Below are 20,853 nucleotides of genomic sequence, written 5' to 3' on the forward strand. Positions count from 1 at the left end.
CATAGTATCATTCATCTTTGACATATATTCCCTAACGTTTCCAGGATTGTTATGTGGTGGGTCCTCGAAAAGAAAAAAGTGCCTACTAAATATGTTGATGTGATAAAGGATATGTATGATGAAGCAGTAACTAGTGTCAGAACCACGAATGACACATCTAGTGAGTTTCCAATTACAATAGGACTGCACCAAGGATCAGCTCTAAGCCCTTATCTTTTTACGCTAGTTATGGATGAGCTTAATGAGGGTATCCAGGATGAGGTGCCATGGTGCATGTTATTTGCAAATGACAGTATTAATCGATGAAACCAAAGCATGAGTAAATGCTAAGTTAGAGTTATGGAGAACTACTTTGGAATCCAAAGGTTTTAGAGTGAGTAGGACTAAGACAATGTATATGGAGTGCAACTTTAGTAATGTAAGGAGTCGGGACGAGGATGTAGTAAATATGACTGGACGGGAGGTACCTAAGACATATATCTTTCGTTATCTTGGTTCAATTCTACATAAGGAAGGAGATTGAAGAGGATGTTAACCATAGAATTAGACCTGGCAAACAGGCCGAGTGGGTTGGGTCAATCCGTGGATCATGCGGGTGCGGGTCAAACGGGTTGGGTCAAAAAATGACCCGCATTCCTACAGGTCACAACTTAGGTGACCTGTGCCAGCTGCGGGTGGGTTGGGTTAACCCGCGGGTTACCCGCAATTTTCCCAAAAAAATTTCCAATGTATTTTCCAACCCATTTTGTCAGGCCTTATTCAATATTCACCCTATTCTCAACCTCAGGGCGCACACCATATAAAATAATCTATTGTAAGTAGAGTTCTAAATTACAAAGGTGAAGAATGAACCGATTAAAAAACGTCAAACTTAGTGAACAAAATTATCTACAAATTTAGTACAAATCCATTTTTATGCAATAACATGAATTACTGATAGCAACTCAAAACGAGACTCAAAGCAAATTTGAAATCCCTTTTGTTTTGGCTTTTGATCTTATGATCTTAACCCTTGATCTCTTTCTTTTCCTTTTAAATAAAAATAAAAGAGATTTTTATGGGTACCCGCGGGTACCCACGGGTTGACCTAACCCAACCCATATTTTTGTGGGTTGGGCGACCCGCGGTTCGATTTTGACGGGTCACTAAAACTTTGACCTGTGCCCGCAAATTTGCGGGTTGGGTTGACCCGCGGGCACGGTTCGATTTTACCAGGTCTACGTAGAATAAGAGCAGGTTGGTTGAAGTGGAAGCTTGCCTCATGAGTTTTGTGCGACCGTAAAGTCCCTACCAAGTTGAAGGGAAAGTTTTATAAGGTAGCTGTGAGGCCAACCATGCTGTACGGCTCAGAATGTTGGGCCTTTAAGAAGGAGCATGTGCTTAAGATGAGTGTAGTGGAGATGCGAATGCTTAGATGGATGTGCGGCCACACAAGGTTAGATAGAATTAAAAATGAAGACATTCGTAAAAAGTTGGGGGTGACACCAATTGAGGAGAAGATGAGAGAGCACCGCTTAAGATGGCTTGGACATATCCAACGTAAGCCTCTGGATGCTCCAGTTAGAAGAGGCGACTTGTGCCAAGTTGATGGGGTAAAAAGAGGTAGGGGCAGACAAAAAAACACTTGCGTAGAAACAGTGACGAAAGACTTGATAACTAGGAACATAACAAAGAACATGACACTTGATAGGATAGAATGGAAGAAAATGATCGACCTAGAAGAATTCATCTAGAGCCAGGATTTGAGCCGGGTAGATTCCTTTCACCTTCTTCATGAATATTTTTTAAAGGATTCATTTAGCCGACTCCAACTAGTTTGGGACAAAGGCTTTGTTGAGTTGAATTGAGTTATTTTCAATACTGGATCCCGTTTAGAAGTGTTTTCCATTGTGTTTTTTAACGTTTTCTTTTATATTTGTAATATTTTCCTCAAAATGTATTATTTTGCTATAAAAAGTTTTGTACAGCATATTAAACGCCTACCCTTCAAAGTGTATTAAAAAACGGAGATTAAAATGGCATTTTGCTGACTACAGGCGGGACTAGAAGATCTCATGGAGTCATGGGGTTTGGGGGCCAGAAAATTCAATTTAAGAATCATTTGGATCAAGCCGCACCAAGATGATCTCAACACGATGTTGAGTCTAGACCGTTCATCTGGTGGTCCCACCATAGGATACCATGGCCCAAAATTCACTCTAATCAGATAATCCTAGCCGTTCAACCACTAGCATGTGAATGGTTGGATAAGGTCATCTGATGATTGTCTTTTATCCATACAAGGGTCTACCCTATGAACAGCCCTGTTCAGGTTGGCATGATATGAGTGGCCCAATTTTCGCAAGTTTTCAGAGGTTAAGTTCACCCTAATTTCTTCTGTAACACAATGACATAAGCTTTCTTTGGGGTGGGGTTGAAATCCCATTTGGGTGTAATTGAGTACTCTCCTTCTTTTTCCTTTTCTATTATGCTCTCTTTGGATGCTTTTCTTATACCTTTTCCTATGAACTATGATGTACTTTACATATCACGTTGATACCATTCAAGTTTAGTGAAAAGCTACACCCATTTTAGCTCTTCAAGTGGGACAATGAGATCTCTATTGCTTGAACATAACACGCAAAAAAAAAGAGTACTTGGTAAGTGGTGTCTTATCAAGTTTATTTGGCAGTATTGATAATGGGATAATGGTAAAAGCTGAGGGGCACCTTAGGAAAAGGTAGCATTGTTTTTATATTCAATTAGAGGATGATCTAAGGTAGTTTGGGTAGATTTTTCAATATGACTGCAGATGTTGTTTATTTTAGATTAAGAGGTGCTCATATGTGTTCGAAATATCACTATGGCCTCCGCAAAGGGAAGGTTTTCTACTCTTGAAACTGAAAATACTCATGGTTCATAAGAAAATAGAACCAAATCCTTCCACTTGTCTGAAGTCCAAGTCAATGGAATGTGACAACGAATTTGCAATTCATTTTATTCTCCCAGGATAAATTAACTTAATCTGCTGATGCAGTGATTAATGGATTAAAGCTTAATACAACTTGTGACTCTGGTCACTGTTTCCTCTTATTAAAACTCAAATGATCACCCTTTAGCTAATTGCTGCTTGAAGAAATTTTATGTATTTTACCTATGGTTTTAAATTTCGACTGAAATCCTAAATTTCAGGTTTCGGTTGAGACCGAAACCGAAATGACACATACCCCAAACATTACTTTATTTCGGCCGAAATTTCGTTTTTTAATAAACTTTGTCAGAAATTTTAGGAAATTCGACCAAAAATCTCATTTTTTTTACATTTTTTTATTATTTTCCATAAATTTCAGCCGAATTTTGTAACAAATAAAATATTATTTCTAACATTTCATCGGATTTGGGCCAAAATTTCGGTTTCAGTTTCAGCTCACTGAAACCGAAATTTAAAACCATGATTTTACCCACTGTATAAGATATCCTCGGTCAATCTTCGAATCCCCCAAATCAACTCTTTTTACCTTTGGCCGAGTTCTCATTTGAGTTTGCATTTTTTCCTACCAAGTCAATCAAAACTCCTTTGACTTGCCCAAGGCAAATCCTTTTTTACCCTGGTTGAGTTCTCATCCAAGTTCAAATTTTACGACATTGATTTTATCAAAGTTTATTTAGAAATAGCATTTGGGATGTTCTCATCTTATGTACGGGTGCAACTCGGGTCGATTTTTGAGAATTTGAGTGCTTTTATCATTAAATCAAGACCGGTTCGGGTTGATTCCAATTACAGTGTATTAGCTGTGGATTTCACGGTGTTACACCCAAAGTAAGTGCTAGTAATGTCATATGATTAAGGAATGTAAGTTCAGATGAGTTCCAAGGGAGAAGCATCTAAGAATACCTCTATCTTAACCAATACCTCTCATGAAAAAAGACCACGTACCTCTCATGAAAAATGGTCATTTCTTTATGACGAAAACACAAACTTTTGTTTAATTTTGAGTCCAATAACACAATCTGTACTCAAAATCCAAAACAAACAAGTCCTAAACTTTTAAGGGCCCCTTTGGAAGTAAGATTAATCATATTTGCAAATGGGGCATCAAGGCCTCCATGGAAGCCATTAACTTAATCATTTTTAAAGCTTTTGTAACCATTATTTGCAAATAATCATATTTAACTTCACAACCATTAGCATATAAGATTATATGCAAATAATTTTAAGAGGTATCCAAAGAGGACCTATGATTCCAGATCGCTTTCACGGTTCAGGCGATTCTCTTATTGTATAATCATTCGCCTTTAAAAAAAGATTCATTCTAAATGCATATATGCAAAATTCATAATCAAGGTTTCAATCAGCAAATCAAAACTAAATTTCTGAAATTAACCACTGAAAATCAAATGGATTTCTACAAAGAACAGTACACTGACCACAAAACAAACTGAATTAAACTCCAATTAATAGAATCATCAGACAAACTCACTGTATCCTGACATCCATAGCAATTTGGTGTGCTGCAGTTAGACAGTAATTGTGTAGTCAGGAGGGGATTACAAAAAAACAAAGGCAAGATTTGTTCATGTAGGTAGTAGAGGCTTACTACTCTTGAAGGAATTCTACTCCAAATGTACATTTGTACAGTTTGAATGGGAAATACAAAGGCCCACTTCCCAACTAAAAAAGATTTCATGTAATCAGTTTCCATTAATATACAAGAACAAGTTATATTGGTTGGAAGAAATTGTACTCACTGAAAAAGCATGGGATTGTCAATCTTAGGATGCAGAGGAGAAATGTCAAAACCCTACACGGGACTTGACTGTCGGGCACCATATAATTTCTCCTCTTTTATAGACTCCCACTTAGGTTTTCCCAAAAATACCTAAAGAAGTTTCTATTCTTGCCTACTTGCCTTCCTACCCAAGCAACCCCATGTTGGTAGCAGGAATAAGGCAACTTTCCCAACACCATTGAGAATGAATTGTCTAATGTTTGGTAAACTCATTTTTGTGGGAAACATTTTCTAAGTAAAAAAATTTCTCTGTTTTCAATGAAAATTGCATACCTACAAAACCATAGAATATTTTCCTTACATTTTTTTCCATTCATATTAATACTATCTGAGGAATACAAAATGAAGGGCAGCCTTGCAAAAACCCAACCTCAAGAGTGTTTCATTGGGTCCACAAATTGCCTAACTCTTTTCCTAGTGCTTCTCTAATGTAATCATCTATTTTTTGGAACATGGGTATTTTTTCATTAGCTAAACCCGGGAGGGTGTGGCTCTTTGGCGTAAAGTCATGGGTATGCTCCCCAGTGACGAGCGTTCGAATCCCCCCTTGTTCAACCGATGCGCGTGGTCTACCGGGTGCCTGCGTGCATCCCTAGGGACTAGTCCCGCCCCACGAAGTGGGGTGGGGATACCCTATGGCATCCAAAAAAAAAAAAAAATCCATGCAAACCTTTCCCTCTTATTCTTGGTGGCAATAACAAAATTCGACCCTTTCATCATTTGGTATTTTGGTGGGTGGTGGCAATACCAAATACGACACATTTATCTTGTGGTGTTTGTCAAATTCAAAATACCACCCTTCTCCCTAAACCAACCATAAAAACAGAAAAATTCAAAACAGAGATACAGATAGAGAGAAATTATAGCACCCCATGAAAACCCTAACCACCTATTCCTCCCTCCTTTCAACCCTCCTTTCTAAAAAGCACCCTTAGGCCTCAAAGAACACCCTCACCTTTAAAAAAAAATGCATACCTCAAGAAATTCTCTCTCTCTCCTTCTTTCAATCTTCCTTCTCTTCTCTTTCTCTTCTCCCTCCTCTCTCTCCGACGCCGAAGCTTCCTTAATCGCCGATCGTCAACTCCTCACCTTACCGGAATCTGGCGATTTACCCGACGATTTCGAATCCCAAGTCCAAATCTCCCTCACATTCACAAACCCGCGTCTCCGAAAAGCCTACATTGCCCTCCAAGCATGGAAAAAAGCCATTTTCTCTGACCCATTTAAGGTCTCAAAAAATTGGGTGGGCCCAAATGTGTGTTCTTATAAAGGAGTCTTTTGTTCCAACGCCCTCGACAATAATTCCGTCGAAGTCGTCGCTGGAATCGATCTCAACCGCGGCGATATCGCCGGATTCCTCCCCGTCGAAATCGGTCTTTTAACCGATCTCGCGCTCTTTCATATAAATTCAAACCGATTCTGTGGAATCATTCCTAAAAGTTTCTCTAGAATGGAACATCTCCATGAGCTTGATCTTAGTAATAACAGATTTGTGGGACCCTTTCCAACCGTTGTTATCCGGTTACCGGTTTTAAAATATCTCGATCTTCGTTTCAATGACTTTGAAGGCCCTTTACCTCATGACCTCTTTGATAAACCCCTTGACGCACTTTTTTTAAATAATAACCGATTCCGGTCACACATACCGGAAACTCTCGGTAACTCTACAGTTTCGGTTCTCGTTGTTGCTAACAACGAACTCGGTGGTTGCATTCCGAGTCGAATCGGGAATATGTCAAATACTTTGAATGAGATTATATTTTTGAATAACGGGTTATCGGGTTGTTTGCCACCGGAAATCGGGTTACTTGGTAACGTTTCGGTTTTCGATATCGGGTCAAATGGGTTGACCGGGGTTTTGCCGAAAAGTTTTTCGGGTTTGAAGAGCGTAACGGAGTTGGATGTTTCGCGTAACGTTTTGACGGGATGTGTGCCGGAGGGTATTTGTAAGCTTCCGAATTTGAAGAATTTTACGTTCTCTTATAATTATTTTAAAGGAGAGGCTGAAGAATGCGTGCCGCGGAAGATATCGGGTGCTGTTTTGGACGATACGAGTAATTGCTTACCGAATCGGCCGAAACAGAAGAGGGAGAAGATTTGTATGGAGGTTGGGAGAAATCCTGTGGATTGTGGGAAGTCAAAATGTGGTGGTGGTGATAATGCCACCCATGCACCACCGGTTCAAACTCCACCACCACCGGTTTACTCACCTCCGCCACCACCACCACCACCACCTGTTCATTCACCCCCACCACCGGTTTACTCACCTCCACCACCTGTTCATTCACCCCCACCACCGGTTTACTCACCTCCACCACCTATAAACTCTTCACCTCCACCACCACCATCTACCGATGATGACGACATTGTCCTTCCGCCCGACTTCGGGTCCCACTACACGTCGCCCCCACCACCCATGTACCGAGGTTACTAAATACTTCTCTTTGAAACTTTCTAACCCTCCACACAACACAATGACACATACCCACTTTTGCTAGTTGATCCTTGAAAAAACCCTTATCTCATCCTAGTGAACACAACTCTCTTTTAATGATTCCCATCCCCATTATATTTCTAGTTATGCATGAGAAATAATAAGTATTTTTGTATAGAGAGTTTTGTTAAAGCCTTTCAATGTCACCTTTGGGTTGTTAAAAGTCTGCATTTATTCAAGAAGAATCAGAATTGAAATATATGTACATACTGATTTGAGAAAGAGAAACGGGTGAGAGAAATGATTTTCTCTCTCTGACTAGTTTTGGTTAAATTCCATGTTTGCCTGTATTTGGAAGGCATGGGACCCATGGCATTTTAGGGTGGGTTCCATCATTATCACCGGCTTTATCACAATCAGGGCCCGATGCCTAGTACCGTGCCCGGGTGCACCCCAACGCGCCGAGGGGAGAAAGTTAATATGGAATCAATGGGTATATATAAGGGATTTACTAGGGACCATCGCAGAAGGCATTTCGCGGATGGTCTGTTGATTGAGAGAGCAGCCACATAGGCTTACTTTTCAACAGATTTTGTCTTTATCCATGATATGGCTGCTCTCAATGCAACAGACCATCCGTGACATGCCTTCTGCGATTGTCCCTAGCAAATCCCTATATATGATTTTCGCAATGGTTACAAAATAATTCATTTAAACGATCTTCTTTTAAATTATTCTGCCATGAAAATACTTATACGTCGGTTTATTTCGATGACCCAGCCACCTACTGTAGGCACTTAAGTTATTTCGTCAAAAAATCCCGCCATGATATGTGGCGATAGGCAAGGATTTTCCGCCTCTTTATTTGGTTTTCGCGCATCGCGATATGTTATCAAATAATCTCACCACCCGTTGGCCCGTAATATTTTGTTTTGGCATTGGAATTATAAATGTCGTGGCTGAAAATCTACAACGACAGTTGATATGATCTGCCGCGAAAGCCACTAGTTGTCACCCATACTTTGGAGATGACACCATTTGTGGCAAACTTTCCTTGTTGTCATCAGTTGGAAGAATTGGATAAAGTACGGACTGATCTATTGCTTAGTCGAACCCTAAAAAGAGAAGTTCGGACCCAACTTGGTTACTCGGACCAAAACTGGTTACTTGAACCCAAGTTGGTTCGCAGCCCCAAAATGCTGCAACTCAGGCCCAAAACTTATTTATTGATAAAAATTCCAAAAATTAAATAAAAACAGATTGCACTTATCGTTTTGACAAAAAACCCTTTTCGAAAATCAGATTGTTAATGTTGGAAGAAGGAAGGCATACTACATGGTCACTCTCCTTAAGAATCGCTTCCGCTCCCTACAGTATAACTAGGATCCATGAATCGACCCTCGAAGATATAACAGCCCAAACATGCTCTGGTCCACGTGTAGTCAGTGACTGGTCCACTTAGAACCACCTTGAAATTGTGGTCAGACACGGAATGGAAGGGGGAGGAAGGAAGGAGAGAGATCTGGATTTTTATGTGTAAAACAATAACAAACTAACAAGTATTCTCTGTTTTTTCTTTGCCCAAATTCGTATCAAACATTGCTGCCATCTCTCTCTTTTATAGAAAGAAATATGACTGTTGGAGGAGAAGTAAAAGCCCATTAAAAGACAAAACATTTATCTCCCAAATGTGACTGTTGGAGGGTGTCATTACTAAAAACGCTTAAGAGAATAAAATCTGTTTAATAATTAATGGAAAATTAAAACATTTTGGGCACTAAAAAGATACTTTAATATTACCCAAGCTCAAACCTAGACTCGGACCACAGACCACGAGCTAGCCCGTGTGTGTATGAAGTTGTGTTGATCACTTGGATCATCCACGATATATTTTACTAAGAAATCATGGGGGATCAAACACGAATCCAGTGCGAGGACGTTTTACAAGCGCGGAAGCTTGGATAACCTATGCCCCTGTGTGACTGGTGTAGCGCCCAGTTGAGGCTTCTTCATGTGAATTGCCAAACTAGATGGTAGCGGTCCCTTAAAAAAAAAAAAAAAAAAAGGAAAGAAGAAAAATTGGGCCATGTTTCCGGAGAGAGGCCGCCTTCTCTCAAGCAGGTGGGGGTGGGGTTGTCGAAGAGAAACTGGCTCTTCACTTAGTAAGTGGCTTCGCTCCTTCCCTAGATCAACTGTCTTCATCTCAATTAGGGGAGGGAAAAGGCGAATATTTTCCATAGGCAAATATACCATCAACTATTGATGAAACCAGTGCACGACTGGTATTAAGTAGCGGTGACTACTGCACTCACGAGACACGCTCTGCATGTCAAGGAACCCATGAAATGGATATAAATTGATTTAATAAGGGCACTGATAAATCGACTCCCCAAATGGATGAATCGACTCCCCATGTGTCTATCTCTCTCCTGAAACAGGAGAGAGATAGACACATGGGGAGTCGATTCATCCATTTGGGGAGTCGATTTATCACTCCCCTTTAATCAAATGTGATTACTGGATTACCTATTGAAATGATTCATGTTTAATAGTGAGATTACTATTCTGGAGAAATTATATGGTGTCCGACCGTCAAGTCCCATCAAGGTGGTACTTCAAAAGTACCACCCTTGATATTTGATCTAGCAGCATTAGGCTGCTGTTGGATAAAAAATCAAGGGTGGTACCTTTTTGACAGTCGGGCTGCATAGAAAAACTCCACTATTCAGTCCCTTAGGGTACCCGACCTGTCAATGCAGTTGGACATTGACCGTAGTCGGACTGATGAACATCAAAGGAATTGATGGAGCTATTATGCATAATGGGTTGAAAATATTTCGAATTATGACAGATTTTATTGGAAAAATCTTTCTAAAGTATTTTAGAATATCTTTTCCATTATATGTTCGAATTTGCTTGATCCAATTGTTATAGGTACTTGATACTTGCTGAGCAGTTGAGCTCACTCCGTTAGATTTTGTTTCAGATGCTGAGGAATATGATCTCGAGTAAGTCACGCGACCTCGGCGACTGAGAGGATTGGCTGATTAGGATTTTGACTTGGATTTATTTGTTTACGAGAGACTTAGAGTTTTATTTAGGTATTGTAAGACAATTATGATTTGGAGTTTATGGACAAATTAAATGATGTTAGATTTAATTATTCATTTCTTTAGTAAATTTATATTTCTCTGTATGCTTATGTAAGCAGCTTGTAGTTAGTTTTCCACCCCCATAGGATTGGACCTCATGGGTATATATGCATCTTTGTCACGTGCCTACTGCCTAGCACGTGATCTCGATTTGGGGCGTGACACCGACTATGCAGTATCACAATGAGATGGAACTCTAGTTAAGCATTTATCTTCTTTTGATTAGCTGTTGATTAGAAAAAAAGTGTAAAATGGTGAGTGAGGATGTCATTTCCTAATGGGAAATGATTTCAACGCTCCAATGTTTTGATAAACATGCGCTCCACATGTTTGTTGTGAGTATTTAGGGGCTTTATGAGTTTTTTTAGATCCGTAATATTCCTTTGACAGCCCTTTAAATACTACACGACAAAAGTTGGAGCGCATGTTTATCAAAACATTGGAGCGCAGAAATCATTTCCCTTCCTAATATATACGAAAAGTGTTTTGCTAACGAGTGCCCTTAGGGCACCCGTTAAGGTGCATTGGGAATGATATTTCCCAATCATTTTACACACTATTTGATAAAAATACTCATCTTCTGTGAATTTATTATCAAAAGATGTGTAAAACATCATTTCCTATGCACCTTAACAAGTGCCCAAGCAAAACCCATACGAAAAATGATTTTTCCACCTCCACTTTTAGACTTGTCATGCTCATTAAACATAGTTGGAGACCGAAATTCATCTTAAATAGCTTGGACGTAGTTGAAGATAGAATGCCAAAATCTACATGCCATAAAAATACAGAGAATCTGTAACAAGACAAGTATACCATCTCCTTAACCATTATTCCTATCCGAAGAAAAACGTGAATCAAGAGCATGTCTTGGCAATCTGCAAGAGACAGTTGCATAGCTCTTGAGGCATTGAGAGCATAGTCATATGATCTGACCCTTTAATCTCTTTCACTTCTTTCACAGGATTATTCTCGACCATCCAACGCTGAAATTCTTCGGGGATTGCTTTATCTTCGTCACAAACTATATAAACTTGATCAACAGATCCATATCTATCCTTGGATAGCGTTGGCGAGTTTGATAGATCCTCCATATACAAAGATGCCACCCTTACCAACGTTGTGGCAAGTGTAAAATCCTTTTAAAGACCAAAATATACAATAGTTAGAGAGAAAGGGGAATGCTATCCTCAAGTGCCCAAAAAGAGCCAATAATCTGTATGTGCAGCCTGGTTAGTATATCCTATCCATTGGGGTTGTTCTTGACCCTTGTAAGTGGTTTTTTTGCAAGGATGTTCTTTAGTTTAGCATTCCTCTTTTAACATTACATGTCGTTTAGTAAAAAATAAGGCTGTTTCACCCTTTGGACTAACTGCTTGGCTGGAAATCAAACCCTTCACTTTCCTTCCAATTAAAAAAAATATTTTTTCAAAAGAAAAGTGAATGGCTGATTTTTGGGCGAAGTGGTCAGTTGGGGTCAGAGATGAAACAATATCTAATAAACGGACTGGATCTAGACACACTAATAGGTCCTTGGACAAATTTCGGATCCCTATTGTTTTATGAAAAATGATTTTTGATGGGATCTAGACAATTGACAGAAACCCATAAGACAGTCATACATCCTTCTTTTAGGGGGAGTGAAAAATCGACCCCGTATATCTTAAATCGACCCCCTATGTGTCTATCTTTCTCCTCTTTCTCTCTCGAACCCAGAGGAGAGAGAAAGACACATACGGGGTCGATTTAAGATATTTGGGAGCCGATTTATCATTGCCTCTTCTTTATTATACTATTTTAAGAATATGCCCTCAATTTTTTTTGTAACTTTAAGTAATATTTCAAGGGTATTTTAGTAAAAACATGTCATGGATTGTTTAGGGTGATTCCTATTTTTTAGGATTTTGTCATTCATCTCTAATTTTTCTTGGCGAAATGATTTTAGCACTCCACTCTTTTAATGGGAGACAAAACTTCTTGTGTTTTAGTGTTTAAAGGGTTGTCAAAAGTTTATTTACAGTTTCCAAAAAGCTCTGACAAGCCAATTGAAAACAAAAGATATGTTACTTTCGGAGAAAAGTACGGAATGCAGGTTGATGTTTGGAGTAATTAAAACAAGAACAAAAAACGGAGGAAAATACCAAATGAGGCTAGTTTATTTTCTGAACTTCCATAGGCGGTGGGTTTTCAACTTTACGACCTGACACAACCAAAGGACATGTGTCAGATTAAATATAAACCATTTTGCCCTTCGTAAATCACATCCAACTTTTCCTGCTCATAGCGTCTCTTTTTCAACTTGCATTAAATATACCTCGAAATCCGCCAAAGAATGTAAATCATTTCATGTCAACGTCGACGTTAAAGACATAAACAATCTTTGCCGTTGAGGCGGGAATCTACAGGTACAAAGTAAGGTGCGTTTGGAATAATGATGGGTGCGATTGGAATGTATATCGGTGCGATTGCGTTAAAGAAAGGGAAATGTTATCAGCACTACTATATTTTGTTGAGAGCACTCCTCACTTTATTAAAAGTACGGTACGGACAGCACCATAGGATGATCCAAACCGTCCATTAGATGGGCCACAACCTAAATAGGTTGTGCCCCAAATATTATTTCCACAGGTTGATCCTAACCCTCCGATCGGAATGTTAGAGGGTTGATCCTAACCCTCTATTCTATAGAGGGTTAGGATCAACTTGTGGAAATAATTTTTGGGGCACAACCTATTTAGGGTGTGGCCCATCTAATGAACTGTTTGGATCATCCTACGGTGAGGGCCATACCATACTTTTAATAAAGTGAGGAGCGCCTCACAACAATAAGAAAAACAGAAGTCAGTATCATTCATATCGGTTCCTGCCACCTTAAATTGTTAACTTCGACGCTAACTTCTTATATGTTTTATATGTTTTGATTTTCTTTTATATTTTTTAGATATGTTATATTTTAGTTTTTTTCTTATATTATAAACTGGCACAAATACATTGTGGCCATCAAATGGACGGTTTGGATCATCCTATGATGTGAGCTGTATAGTCCATTTTGACAAATAAGGGTGAATAGAAGGGCATGAATTTATCACCGTCCAATGGTGGCCATCAAATGGACGGTTTGGATCATCCTATGGTGTGGGCTGTATAATCCATTTTGACAAATAGGGGTGAATAGAAGGGGGTGAATTTATCACCGCCCAATGGTGGCCATCAAATGGACGTTTTGGATCATCCTATGGTGTGGGCTGTATAGTCCATTTTGACAAATAGGGGTGAATAGAAGAGGCTGAATTTATCACCGCTCAATGGCAAAAATTTCCATTACATCAAATGGACGGTTTGAATCATCCTATAGTGTGGGCTGTATATAGATTTTCTATTTTTTTATTTTTTTATAGGTATTTGCTAGCCACCTTCGCCAAAGGCTACTTCTTGCCCATCATTTAATGTTAGCCATTTATGTGACTTTTTAAGAGATTTGTCTTATTCTTGACGTGGTGAAAACTGCACCGAATTAGGACTTTGCAAAGGTGGCTAGCATAATAATAATCATGATGAATAATAATCATGCCATAGCCATTTAAGTCCTAAGTTTTGGAGAAAAAATACAGAAAATGGGCTATAATTATATGACAACTACGGAAAAAACGACAAATAAAAAGTATAAAAATATGACAATTACGTAAATGAGAACATCATCAAATGTTGACTTTCTTGTAAGATTATATAGATACTGTTAACTTCGACATTAACGTCGACGTTAACTTTGACATTAATGTCGAAGTTAACAGTTTATATATGTTGACTTTCTTGTAAGATAATACAAATACTGTTAATTTCGACATTAATGTCGACGTTAACTTCGACATTAACGTTGATGTTAACAGTTTATATATTAGCTTATTCTTAAATTATTGTATTTATATGTCTAAATTTTTTTTTCTTTAGATATGTTATATTTTAGTTTTTTTCCATATATATATATATATATATGATAAAAGTTTTCCTAGTCGGCCCCTTAGAAAACGTTTTCTACTCCTCCCTCTTATAACACCATCGGATGAAAATGGAATTGATCTCAGCCATACGGTTGAAAAACCCATTTTGTAACTCAAATGATAAAAACCCTCATCTCAGCCTCTCTCTCGCTGTGTCTCTCTCGTTCTCTCCACCCTCTCTCTCAGCCATACAGTTGAAAAACCCATTTTGTAACTCAAATGAGAAAAACCCTCATCTCAGCCTCTCTCGTTCTCTCCACGCTCTCTCTCTCTCTCTCTCTCTCTCTCTCTCTCTCTCTCTCTCTCTCATCTCTCTCTGTAAACAGGTTAAAAAAAACCCTCAGAGACGAAGCAGCCATCATCTCCACCCTCAGACCGCATTCCGTACTTTTCAAAACAGTGGAGTGCTAAAATCATTTTCCTTGTCTTCTTATATTATGTTACTAATGCTAGGTTGATTATGGTTGTGACTAATTCTATTCTCGGGAATGGCTAGTGCACGAGGCTCCCTCCATTGTAGGGTTTTGGGTCACAATGGAGCAACCTTACTGTTGCGCCAAGGCTCGCCCTCGTTCCCTGGAATGAAGAAAATAAAAATAGAGGTAGCGACAAAAGATGAGACAAAGAATAGCACGAGGAGAGAAACATAATCGGGCTGCCAACTAAGTATACCAGGATTCCAGCCAACCCAAGTGTTTCAAAAAACAAAAACTCTTTCCGGGTAGAAAGAAAATTAGCTACTTCAAACTCTTTGGATGTTATTATTTCCTTTCTGAGGCAGTGATGGCAACTAAACATACCTAATAAGTGAAGTTTGATGGATTATGGGGCTAGGATCATCCGATCAAGGTGGGGTCTTCGACATGTCTTGGGTAGAATCAACGGATTCAGTCACCTGGCCCCATGTGGAATAGAAAGCTTGTGAAAGATCAAATTGAAGATTCTTCTTAAAATCATACCTCTTGTGAAGAATTTTGATAGAGCATGGATGACAAGAATTTGAAGCCGAATAACATTGAAGTTGGAAGTTTGTGTCGCCCCAGTTCAAAGCCGAATTCAGTATCTAGAAACGCCTCCAAAGGTGTTCTCTCGAAGTACTTCAATTCACAAACCAAAAGAGAGACTTCATATTAAATGCTTTCTTAATAAATGAAATAGCAAGCAAAGGAAAAAAATCAAAATAAAAGGAGAGAGATTTACCTTTTCTATGACATAAGAGGGATGGTTAGAAGAGTCGGGCATGAACGCTGTGAGAAAGACTGCCGCCGATATCTTTTCTGGGTATTGATCCATTGCCATAGCCAAACTGATACCACCAAAGCTATGGCCCACAAGGATCACCTTCTTTTTAGAAAGGAGAGACTCCATAAACTCCATCAATGGTTGCGAGCAGCCGGAAAATGTAGAGACCTCTGAGAGTTGCTTTGGATGGATTCCACAAGTGGCTAGATCGAGCGCCGTGACTCGATGGCCCGCCGAAATTAGCATTGGTGTTAGCTTATACCAACACCAAGCTCCATGGCATGCACCATGTACTAGAACAAAATGTTGGCTCTCACCCTCCATCTTCCCTCATGTGTCTCTTCTCTCTGTTTTTCAATATTTATAGACTTCTTTGTTCTGTTTCAGTCATTAACCATTGATAGGTGGCGAATGTAACCTGTCTTTTTTTAATAGTGAGATTGAACAGTTGTGTTTCTACTATGCCAGCTTTTTGAATAGTGAGATCATTATTTAGTACATGAGGGTACCTGACCTATCAATGGGGCTAGGTATTGACTGTTGTTAGACTGATGAACATGAAATGATTTTATGGAGCTGAAAGTATTTTCAATTATATGTTCGAATCTGCTTGATCCAACTGTTGTAGGTATTGGATACTTGTTGGGCTGTTGCGCTCGCTCTGTTAGATTTTGTTTCAGATACCGAGGAATAATTCTCAATTAAGTCACTTGACCTCAGGGACTAAGAGGATTGGCTGATTAGGATTTTGACTTTGATTTATTTATTTACGAGAGACTTAGAGTTTTATTCAGGTATTGTAAGAGAACTATGATTTGGAGTTTATGGACAAATTAAATGATGGTATATTTAATTATTCATTTCTTTTGTAAATTTAGATTTCTCTGTATGCTTATGTGAGCTTGTAGTTAGCTTTGCACGCCCATAGGTTCAGACCTCATGGGTATTTATCTTATGTGTCAATCTTTTTATTAATTTACAATTTTTTGAGTTGATAAAGGTTTTTGGCATGACTCCCACTATGCAGTATTACAATCAGATGGAACTCTAGTTAAGCATTTCTCTTCTTTTGATTAGCTGTTGATTAGAAAAAGTGTAAAATGGAGAGTGAGGAAGGAAGGATATCATTTCCTAGTATGCACAAAAAATGATATTTCCACCTCCACTTTTAGACTTGTCATGCCCATTAAACATAGTTGGAGACAGAAATTCATCCAAAATAGCTTGGACGTGGTTGAAGATAGAATGCCAAAATCTACATGCCGTTAAAAATACAGAGAATCTATAATAAGAGGAGTACACCATCTCCTTAACCATTATTCATATCCGAAGGAAGACGAGAATCAAGAGCATGTTTTCGCAATCTGCAAGAGACAGTTACATAGCTCTTGAGGCATTGAGAGCATAGGCATATGATCTGACCCTTTAATCTCTATCACTTCTTTCACAGGATTATTCTCGATCATCCAACGCTGAAATTCTTCAGGGATTGCTTTATCTTCGTCACAAACTATATAAACTTGATCTACAGATCCATATCTATCCTTGGATAGAGTTGGCGAGTTTGATAGATCCTCCATATAAAATGATGCCACCCTTACCAACATTGTGGCCAGTGTAAAATCCTTCCAAAGACCAAAATATACAATAGTTAGAGAAAGAGAAAGGGGGAATTCTAATTTCAGGTGCCCAGAAGAGCCAAGAATCCGTATGTGCACTTGTGCAGCCTGGTTGGTGTTTAATTAACCCTTTTGGCCTTTTGGGTGCTGTTGGAGAACAGGTGGGGTAGAAATCCTTGGATAAGCTGCTTTCATTGTATAGCATACCCTATGCATTATACCATTGGGGTTGTTCTTGACCCTTATAACCGGTTTTTGCAAGGACCTCCTTCAGTTTAGCATTCCCCTTTTAACATTACATGTCATTTAGTAAAATAAGGCTGTTTCTCCCTTTGGACTAACGAATCGCAATCGCATCACTTTTGAAGAACTTGCCCTCCAAATTTTTTTTATTATAACTTTAAGTAATATTTCAAGGGTATTTTGGTAAAAAAAGGTCATGGATTTGTTAGGGCAATTCCTATTTTCCAGTAGAGAATTGATTGCTATCGACCATAGCAGAAACCATTTCACGGCTGGTTTGTCGCATGCCAGACCAGCCACCTCAAGAATGAAGAAACCAGCTTTTGTCCCTATTCACGAGGTGGCTGGTCTGACATGCGACAGACAAGCCGCGAAATGCCCTGTGTGATGGACCCTAGCAAATTCCTTTTCAGTATTTTGTCTTTCATCTCTTATTTTTCTTCGGGAAATGATTTTAGCACTCCACTCTTTTCATTGGCAGCGAAAGCTTCTTGTCTTTTAGTGTTTAAAGTGTTGTCAAAAGGTTATTTACAGTTCCCAAAAAGCTCTAACAAGGCCAATTGAAAAAAAAAAAAGGACAGGTTAATTACATTCGCCACCTATCAAAAGAGTGGAATGCTAAAATCATTTGCCTTTATCTTCTTATATTGTGTTACTAATCTTTGATTGACTATGACTGAGATGGGACGCCACTTGTGCCCACCACTCTATGATATTCACAAGCTGCCCACCACTCTATGATATTCACAAGGCTGATGTAGACTGTAATGGGATACAGATGGGAGTATGTGACCAACCAGTCAAAGATAATCAAGATTTTGTAATTAGATACGTCCCAATGGGGATCCACCTCTGTGATACACACACGAAGGGATGATGGGGACCGATGTGACGAATTCTATTCTCAGGAATTTAAAAAGGGCGGCCCAGAGGAGGCTCCCGCCATTGTGGGGTCTGGGGAGGGCTAGATGTACGCAGCCTTACCCTTGCTCTGCAGAGAGGCTGTTTCCATGACTCGAACTCATGATGACCAGGTCACAATGGAGCAACGTTACTGTTACGGCACGTCTCACCTTCACTATCGGGAATGAAGAAAATAAAAATAGAGGTAGCGACAAAAGATGAGACAAAGAATAGCACGTGGAGAGAAACATAATCGGGCTGCCAACAAAGTATACCAGGATTCCAGCCAACCCAAGTGTTTCAAAAAACAAAAACTCTTTCCGGGTAGAAAGAAAATTAGCTACTTCAAACTCTTTGGATGTTATTTTCCTTTCTAAGGCAGTGATGGCAACTAAACATACCTAATAAGTGAAGTTTGATGGATTATGGGGCTAGGATCATCCGATCAAGGTGGGGTCTTCGACATGTCTTGGGTAGAATCAACGGATTCAGTCACCTGGCCCATGTGGAATAAAAAGCTTGTGAAAGATCAAATTGAAGATTCTTCTTAAAATCATACCTCTAGTGAAGAATTTTGATAGAGCTTGGATGACAAGAATTTGGAGCCGAATAACATTGAAGTTGGAAGTTTGTGTCGCCCCAGTTCAAAGCCGAATTCAGTATCTAGAAACGCCTCCAAAGGTGTTCTCTCGAAGTACTTCAATTCACAAGCCAAAAGAGAGACTTCATATTAAATGCTTTCTTAATAAATGAAATAACAAGCAAAGGAAAAAATTCAAAATAAAAAGAAAGAGATTTACCTTTTCTATGACATAAGAGGGATGGTTAGAAGAATCTGGCATGAATGCTGTGAGAAAGACCGCCGCCGATATCTTTTCAGGGTATTGATCCATTGCCATAGCCAAACTGATACCACCATAGCTGTGGCCCACAAGGATCACCTTCTCATATGAAGAGAGGGAAGAAATGAACTCCATCAACGGTTGCGAGTAGCAGGAAACTGTTGAGACCTCTGAGAGTTGCTTTGGATGGATTCCACAAGTAGCGAGATCGAGCGCCGTGACACGGTGGCCCGCCGAAATCAGCATTGGTGTTAGCTTATACCAACACCAAGCTCCATGGCATGAACCATGTACTAGAACAAAATGCTTTTGGCTCCCACCCTCCATCTTCCTTTATGTGTCCGTCCTCTTTATCTCAATATTTATTGACTTCCTTGTTCTGTTGGTAGTCATTAACCATTGATCATAGATTAAAAAGACAAGTTACCTCACCACTTAGGCTAGTTAAAAACTAGCAAAAGGAGTTAAGGGTAGTCTTTGGCAGCACCTTGTCGACAAGTTGAATGGTCCCATTGAATAAAAAGAAGAAAAATGGATAACATATTTCGTAGAAGGAGCCAAAGGAAATAAAGTGGCAGGTCAGTTATTCATACAAGTCAGGGAACACGGTGATGGAAAATTAATTCAAACGGTGAATACCTTGTGCGGCACACTCAATTCTACCCAAGTTAAATTTTATAATTAGATATTCTAGAATCCTCTTGAGTTTGAGCTGAACTTAAGTTTCCTCGTGTGTCGAAGGAGTTTTATTTATTCTTATCTATTAAAGAGTCATTTGCTATGTAGAGTTTCATAGGAAGGTAGAAACGTGAGTTTTGTGTGATATGATTGAACGTGATGTAAGCCTCTTTAAAAAGGCTGATTTGGGTTATTTTTATCAACTAGTTGCAGTCCCATGCGATGCACTGGGCGGCAAAAGAAATTAAATATTATAGTTGTATTCCTTATCCATGCGACTGTGAAATATTATTTGGAAACATAGCATAGGCTGACGAACATCTATGTTTTCCATGGAGTTCTGAGTAGTAAAATATGTACATAACCATTAGACTATATATCTGTGAAACTTTGAGTAAAAAAAATCAATAAATAGTACCATATATAAAATTCCATCTAAATAAAAAGTAAAACGACAAGGCAACAGATAGACATCATTTTTTCTATTTATAAATAGGAAAAAAAGAAAACCGTGATTTAGATTTCAAGGTAGAGAGAGAGAGAGCGAGAGAGAGAGAGAGATTAACTTGTAACGTGAACTATCACAGTTCAAATTTTAATTAGGGGACCTTCAATTCATAATTATATCCCTCTAATTAAAACTTCTTTTTGTCTTTCTTCACTGTTCCAATTCTATTCTTATTTTGTTTAGGTTATTAAAATTAAAAAAATCCTTTTTATTATTTTGTGTTTTCCAAGGACTAGCGTACCTGAAAATATACTGTTAAAAAAATAGTTCAAGAAAACATAGTGGGGTGAAATTGTAGAAACACCAAGAAAACCTCAGAAATCAGTGAAACCTAAGAGAAAGAGAGATAATAACTTATTGGTATTAGGAATCCTCATCCAAATCTAATGATGAATAGGGCAGTGTCATCCTCTCACTTTCAACATCAGCTGTGAAAACCTGCAGAAAAAAACCTAGAACATGGAG

General features: G+C 38.9%; 3 protein-coding genes across 3 annotated transcripts; 1 reads left to right on the plus strand and 2 right to left on the minus strand.

Moving 5' to 3' along the window:
- Positions 1-5,688: 5,688 nt before the first annotated feature.
- LOC143858164 (pollen-specific leucine-rich repeat extensin-like protein 3) lies at positions 5,689-7,536 on the plus strand. The gene has a single exon (XM_077368804.1). It carries the CDS (start codon positions 5,737-5,739, stop codon positions 7,201-7,203), a length of 1,467 nt encoding a protein of 488 aa, XP_077224919.1. The 5' UTR covers positions 5,689-5,736; the 3' UTR covers positions 7,204-7,536.
- Positions 7,537-11,066: 3,530 nt separating this feature from the next.
- LOC143857959 (salicylic acid-binding protein 2-like) lies at positions 11,067-15,953 on the minus strand. The gene is made up of 3 exons (XM_077368524.1): positions 15,554-15,953; positions 15,313-15,450; positions 11,067-11,494 (listed from the first exon to the last, which is right to left on the minus strand). Exons 1-3 carry the CDS (start codon positions 15,917-15,919, stop codon positions 11,213-11,215), a joined length of 786 nt encoding a protein of 261 aa, XP_077224639.1. The 5' UTR covers positions 15,920-15,953; the 3' UTR covers positions 11,067-11,212.
- Positions 15,954-16,804: 851 nt separating this feature from the next.
- Positions 16,805-19,697, minus strand: LOC143857785 (salicylic acid-binding protein 2-like). The gene is made up of 3 exons (XM_077368269.1): positions 19,161-19,697; positions 18,920-19,057; positions 16,805-17,220 (listed from the first exon to the last, which is right to left on the minus strand). Exons 1-3 carry the CDS (start codon positions 19,527-19,529, stop codon positions 16,939-16,941), a joined length of 789 nt encoding a protein of 262 aa, XP_077224384.1. The 5' UTR covers positions 19,530-19,697; the 3' UTR covers positions 16,805-16,938.
- Between the last annotated feature and the right edge of the window lie 1,156 nt (positions 19,698-20,853).

This window comes from Tasmannia lanceolata, unplaced genomic scaffold, assembly GCF_043159265.1.
Source record: "Tasmannia lanceolata isolate RefF3 unplaced genomic scaffold, GAP_Taslan_0.1 ptg000025l, whole genome shotgun sequence".
Taxonomy (NCBI): Eukaryota; Viridiplantae; Streptophyta; class Magnoliopsida; order Canellales; family Winteraceae; genus Tasmannia; species Tasmannia lanceolata.